General features: G+C 34.3%; 1 protein-coding gene across 1 annotated transcript in view; it reads left to right on the top strand.

The window, feature by feature from the left end:
* Nucleotides 1-6,544, top strand: part of LOC108736005 — an 88,882-nt gene that overhangs the window by 68,262 nt on the left and 14,076 nt on the right. Inside the window, exons 4-5 of the mRNA XM_025976431.1 lie at nt 3,876-4,233; nt 6,024-6,188. Of these exons, the coding sequence (XP_025832216.1) occupies nt 3,876-4,233; nt 6,024-6,188 (523 nt within the window). The remainder of the gene's footprint in view (nt 1-3,875; nt 4,234-6,023; nt 6,189-6,544) is intronic.

Genomic DNA, 6,544 nt, shown 5'->3' with positions numbered 1-6,544 from the left:
AGAAAAAATAAGAAAAGAGTTATTCTTAAATCAGTCGTTTTTTATTTCACCGCATATTGAGATCAAAAAATCCGTTGTTTTCTATACTAAATTTACCTTATAACTTTACCTTTACCTCATATGACTCATTAGACCCCACCGTCGGGGTCTATTGAACCACCCAACAGGGTGACTTGAGCCAATGGGTTTTACAAACCTTTGCACATTAAAATATATGAAACATAGCAACAAAAACATAATAAAACTTCTGAGATTCCTCATAGAAACAAAAACAAACTTAAATAATACTTGTAATTAAAAAAAAGTAACTTCATTAGTTTAGTTACTATCACAGTTCATGCAAACATAAACTGCTCCGATACTAGAAGTGCATTTAATGTGAGCCCAATGTCGGCAACAAGTGCACTGTACCCACTCTTCTCCTGGGAGATTGTCTAAATAGGACTCAGCGCACACTAGACAAAAATAATCATCCCCTTCGGGGTCTAAAGGAAGTTGTGTTTTCTTTACATCTTTTTTTTATTCTTCTTATCGACCTTTTTATTAATTTTCTTAACAGAGTGATTCTCTTCATCAGACTTTGAGGAACTTTTAAAAATTGCTTTCTTCACTGCTTTTTTCTTGGACTCTTCTATCTTCTTGATAGTTTTAGTTTTTCCTTAACATTGTTCTAAAGCAAGCGCATCTTTCTCGGGAGTGTGTCAAAACAGCACAACTTCTTTTTTCCCTTGTGTTTGTTGCTTTCTTGGCCCTGCTTTCGGTAATGGTCTGACAGACTGGCGAAAATGGAATGTAGTCTTTAGANAATTGCCCACACTACTGCAAGACACTCCTGTTCATTACTATGGTAGGCCTGTTCCGTAGGGTTGAACTTCGTGCTTGCATACGCTACGATGTCCTTATTTCCGCCCTCGTCTTCTTGGTATAAGACTGCAGCAGCTCCCTTCTTACTTGCGTCTGTCTGTAGAACGAAAGGTTTGCTGAAGTCGGGACGTTTCAGCTGAAGTGGCTGTTGGGTGCACTGCTTGATGTGGTCAAACGTTTGTTTGAAAATAATTTATTCTTGAAACCTAAACCATTAGCAGTAATCATATTGAAATCAAAATACACTTATTTGATGGCCGTATGATAAAATTTGTAATTGTTAAATCAAAATTCAGTGGAACGATGTTTTTTACATTTAGTGCCTTTGCAACATTAGGCATTCACAACCAAAACAATGACGGCGGAGGTTCCTCATCCCCCCGCTTTATCTAATTCCACCCACTCGTAGATATCATGCACCGTGTACGTGATAATACAGGTGGCGTACTAGACTCCGCGACTCTGCCCTACCCATCAACAAAGTGACTATATATGGCCAAATGATAAGGATCCACTGTCTAATAAAACAAAGGAGGAAGGCAAAACATTGTTATTCAAGCAGTATAATCACGACCAATACAAGAATAATATACCAACACTACCCTCCATATACAAATCAAATACATTTAAAACATCAGCTTTAGAACTATCAACTGCAAAAGGAATACCAGGACCAAAAGAAATTTAAAAATTTTTACTTTCATAAGGAGCCTTCATAGAATTTAACATAGATACCAAATTTACACCAGTAACAGACGCAGCAGGTACATACTTCTTACATTTACCACACTTAGTTATTTTCAATTTTGATTTTTTATGCAAACGTTTAATTATTACACCCGGATTAGAATACAAAGTACAATCAATCTTATCAGTTCCAGCTTGACCATAAGAATTTACATAACAACATAAATAATTACATTCATTATATTTTTTATTATCAAATTTGTAATTGAATAGCCAGGTGGCAACACCACCCGCATCTTGTACCGTACGAATCAGGATATACATCAAACATACCTGTAGTTATAGTATCAAACAAAACCACAACCTTATTTATCATAAACCGACCGTATATGGTAACCCTTAAAGTACTAGACAACGTAAAAGCAGGAAACTGACTAATTTTAAATTCCTTCAAGCAAACTTCTTTGTACAATCTTTTCCCACCATAAAAGAACACGTCATTTATATTCAGCTCCGAACGGTAAACGCCTACGTGCATTTCCCTAAAACTAGAATATCCTACATCCTTAACTATTTGCGAACAGTAATCCAATATAGGCTTACATCTACCCTACCATATCTAATTCTAATCTATTAATCTAAAATTTCAATTTCTTTTATTTCCGTACTTGCCTCATTGCTCTAACATTCCACGCTCCGACTCGTGAAATATTGAACTTGATGAGATCCCCAAGGTAGTGCGCACCCGGACATCCTAATGGGGGGACTAGTTTACTTCCGAAGTACTTTACCCCAGATAACGCCATCATGAGATATAATGTGGTTTCCCGTTGCCTTTCACATCGCAGTATTGTGCATCAAGGTGCCATAGTGATCCTCATGATCTCTACCACCCTGAATTTATCCATAAGGGTTAATATTTAACCAGACTTCTTTGACATTTATGACTTCATTGTAGACGAAGGTGAGTTCAAGCGTTTGTAAACAGTTTTCTCGTTTGCATTATATACTTTCAAATCATTGAAAAAGTTGCTTTAAATTTTTTCTCTTCTATTACTGTAAATAAATCATTTTGAGAATAGTTAATATTCGGAACACATATCAAAACCAATTTCTCGTGGATACTTGAAATTTTATTTTTCGGAGAAGTTTTTCGTTAGCTATACTAATAGTCTCAACTGGAGCTTCTGAAATTATTCCATTAGTCACTAACATAGTGATATCGTGGTTTTTTGAATTTATTTCATTTCATGCGTCAGTGTTTAATTCAATTAAAATAGGGTATCAATATCAAACTGTCCCGTTAGATGCATGCAGAGAAATTGGGGACAGTCCTCCATCTATATTTGACGTAAAATCCATGCAACGGTGTCCTTGCTTTTAATTTTTCTTGAAGAACGAATAAAGTGTCAATTCCTTCGTTCTGTAGTGCTGGTTCTTTATGTAATAATATCATTTCCGGATATGGGAGATTCATGATTATTATGTGGTAAATTCTCTAATGTATTCTGGATACATTTGGAGTAGTCTATGACATCCGGGTTAAAAGGATATTTGCTAAAGTCATTTTCGATACTTATCGCTAATTTAAGGTTTCCTAGAATTTTTTTAAGAGAGGACTAAGTTTTGTTCTTAGTAATTGATTTGTTTAATCTTTAAAGGTCTAAAAACATATCGGCTGGTTGAGTTATATTTGTCATATTTGGAGGTAATGCGTACTCTATTATTTACCTTTTGGAACAAAACTTAGTGTTAGGTGGGTCTTATACACATCGACGAATCAAAAGACCTGTTATCTGTCTTTTGACAAGTTTTTCCTCCAGCCACTTATCTAAGGCATTTGCTATATAGTTATATCCCGCATAAAATATCTCCGATAGCATCCAGCCTGTTATACTTATAAACCAAACCACCAATCCCAATCCATGCTAGTAGCTATTAGACTTTTTAGTATCAATAGTTTCCTAGCGCCTACGTATTAATCACTTGTCATTGAAAGTGTATTTTTCGAAGATCAAATTGCATTTCAATTTTGCATTCGCTTGTTGGCGCCATATGGAGTTTACGCGATTACTCGTGTTATTTACTTAAAAGTTAGGTAGCTAGGGTTTGCACAATAGCACAATAAACTCACAAACACAAACCGTTTTGTATCTAGGCAATAGCCTCATATGAGCAGATTGTGTTTATTAAATTTTCCATATTCGGCCCAGGGTTTCATACGCAAGTTTTAGTTTTTAAAACAAGTGTCACAATTTTTAGTTATTATACCTAATTTCTTCGTATTAATTAATTTTGTATGTAAATATGTTCGCTGTTTACAGATATTAAATGATGATACCGCTAGGGACACGTTGGTACGAATGTTCTCATCCTATGATGAAAATCAAGAGACGCACGTAATGACTTCGGAACAATTAAAACAATTGCTAATGTGTGATTATCACATTTCGATGGATCATTATTCGGGGGGGCCACAAATGTGTGTAGCAATTAATAAGACACTCAAAGCGGTTATCGATAGCTGTTTCCACGGTAAAGAGTCACTTTCATGGCAATACGTTTCGCACTGGTTGCAAGCCAATTGTCCACGACTTCTGTTACCTCTCCATCGATACGCTGTTCACTCTTTAGCAACCTCGTGGAGGGTGTTAGAAAGTGATGGTCCTCCTATGGCAACAGGTAATTGATAACTGATTGAATAAGTATATTTTTAAACGAACTGATACAGGGAAATCGTTCGAATTAATTTATTTTTATTAAAAGAAAATTCAGACATTAAAAAAAAATATTCCCTATCCTGAATTATAAAGGAATGGTATCCATAGGCTAAAAAAAATCACCCCTTTATTATTATGTATATTCAGTACACCGCAGCAAGTTGTACTATCAAAGTATGAGCAAAATACTAGAAAAAACCTTCTGAAGTGAAGTGTCATCCAACTGGATTCCGATCGCCCATATGGGATTCGGACACTTTATAATAATTGATTTGGGTATACGCTATCATTAGTGGCTCAAATTATCAAGCAGTATTTTATGGGACGATAAATCACTAAGCAGAATAATAGAAAACAAATTATGTATCAAAAGGAGACCATTATATACATTAGCAAAACTAAAGACGATTCTGGTGGTCGAAAAATCACTGAAAGTTCCTTAGATATGTTATTATTATAATTGACGCTCTAAAGTTTTAATAGTAACTGTCATTAATTTACAATATTTACATACCGACGTATTTGTTCTTTACCTAATACTTATTCGTTTTTATTGGTCCTTGGTTGCTGCTGGCTTCAGTAATGTTTATAATCCCATGTACTAAAAATTTTTCCTTTTATTGGAAAGTATTCATTCCACTTTTACAATCAACTGAAAATTTTCCAGATACACATCTATGTTACTCTATTAATATTATATAAAATTGTCTTGTTACTGTACCTCGTCTACGTGTTTGGCAGATTACACAGGTCTACGAATTTTTTTTTTTTAAGTTTTTTTCTTAAATTGTGAATAATTGTCGTAATTGTCTTAGAAGTAATAGGAAACGATATTCATTTATTAACCCATAAACGCTCAGAGGTCACGATTTCCATTTGAACCCTTGTCACGTAATGAGTGCTAAAAGAAAAAATATTCGATAACCAGTGTTTCTATATTTTTAACGATGCTCTTTTCGATGGTGTTGGTTAAAAATATCTCCTACAATATTAAAACAACAATTTTTGAATTGACTTTTTTCATATCTTGCAGTTTTAAAGTTCGAGAATCATTCGTAAGGTTATAAATTTCATCACTGCTTGACAAATCATTATCATCAATATATTCTGAATTTTGTGATAAATGCATATCAGAGCTCTTAGTTTTAGTAGAAACTGGTAGGGGTAATTCGGGTCCATGTGAAACTGGCTTTCTTATAGACAAAACATCAGGATATATAATTTTGGCATGGTTTTTAGAATTATATTCTGTTACATTTGTCGAACAAAAATAACAATCATTAGTATGATCCCAAAAAGGCCAGCTTCTCTTTATCTTATTTTCTCAGTAGAAGTACTCACAGGCAAGTCCTTAGACAAATTAATTTGAGTTGTAATCTCTGAGCCTGTGAGTCGTCGATCTCGTTTGCTGATCAATACAGTACGCCTAACTTCAGCAATTGTGTTTTTTCATATATATATATAGTCATATATTGAAACATAGTGAATGGTTTAAGCGGTGAGCAAAAACTTTTGACTGGTAGTGTACATACATCTTTGAAATTACTGACTTTTCATAACCACAAAGAGATTAATTGTCTAATTAAAATTTCATTGAACTGTTGTAGTTTCTAACATTTCTTTTTAACATTCAGGTCTGTTAAAACAGGATAGTGCTGCCAGTCAAGGTATATCATCTGCTGTCTATTACAATTTCTAATGTTATGCAGCAATAACTGTTCAGACATTTTCAACAGGAAATTATTATTTTAGGTTTGGAATTAGCTACTCCAGTATTGGAAGAAGGCAATCCCTTTGATAAGGCGAAGCCTCAACAACATCTGTTGCAAATGAGTAGTTCTTGGCTGTTAGCTGGAGCTTTACCTCCGTTATATTCACGTCCTCAAAAGGCTCACTCTCCAAACAGTAGCGGAGTAGGTGAGAGAATGTTTTATTTTGTCATTGTTTTATAAAATGAAATACGGTAGTGGCACCAAAAGTGGACATTTGTAGTTTTCAAAGAGAATGTTGTTTACGAACGAATGTTATTTGAGTACATAATAATAGTCAGTATTGCTAAATTAGTAAAATAAATTACAGCTACAAAAAAAACACTACGTACCTTCCTGAGTTGGTTCTATTTTTTTCTGTTGCAATTACTTATGTCTTCTTTTTCAATATGAAATCAAACAAAACATTCTGGACATACTACAGATTTCGAAGGTCAACTCGCACACCTTTCCTAATTTTTTTATTTTTTACGGTGTGTACATCGTTTTTGATTTGTTTTTTTT

The sequence above is a fragment of the Agrilus planipennis genome, unplaced genomic scaffold (genome assembly GCF_000699045.2).
Source record: "Agrilus planipennis isolate EAB-ADULT unplaced genomic scaffold, Apla_2.0 scaffold75, whole genome shotgun sequence".
Classification (NCBI taxonomy): Eukaryota; Metazoa; Arthropoda; class Insecta; order Coleoptera; family Buprestidae; genus Agrilus; species Agrilus planipennis.
The sequence above is the reverse complement of the archived record's forward strand: the minus strand, read 5'-3'. Positions and strand labels throughout refer to the sequence as shown.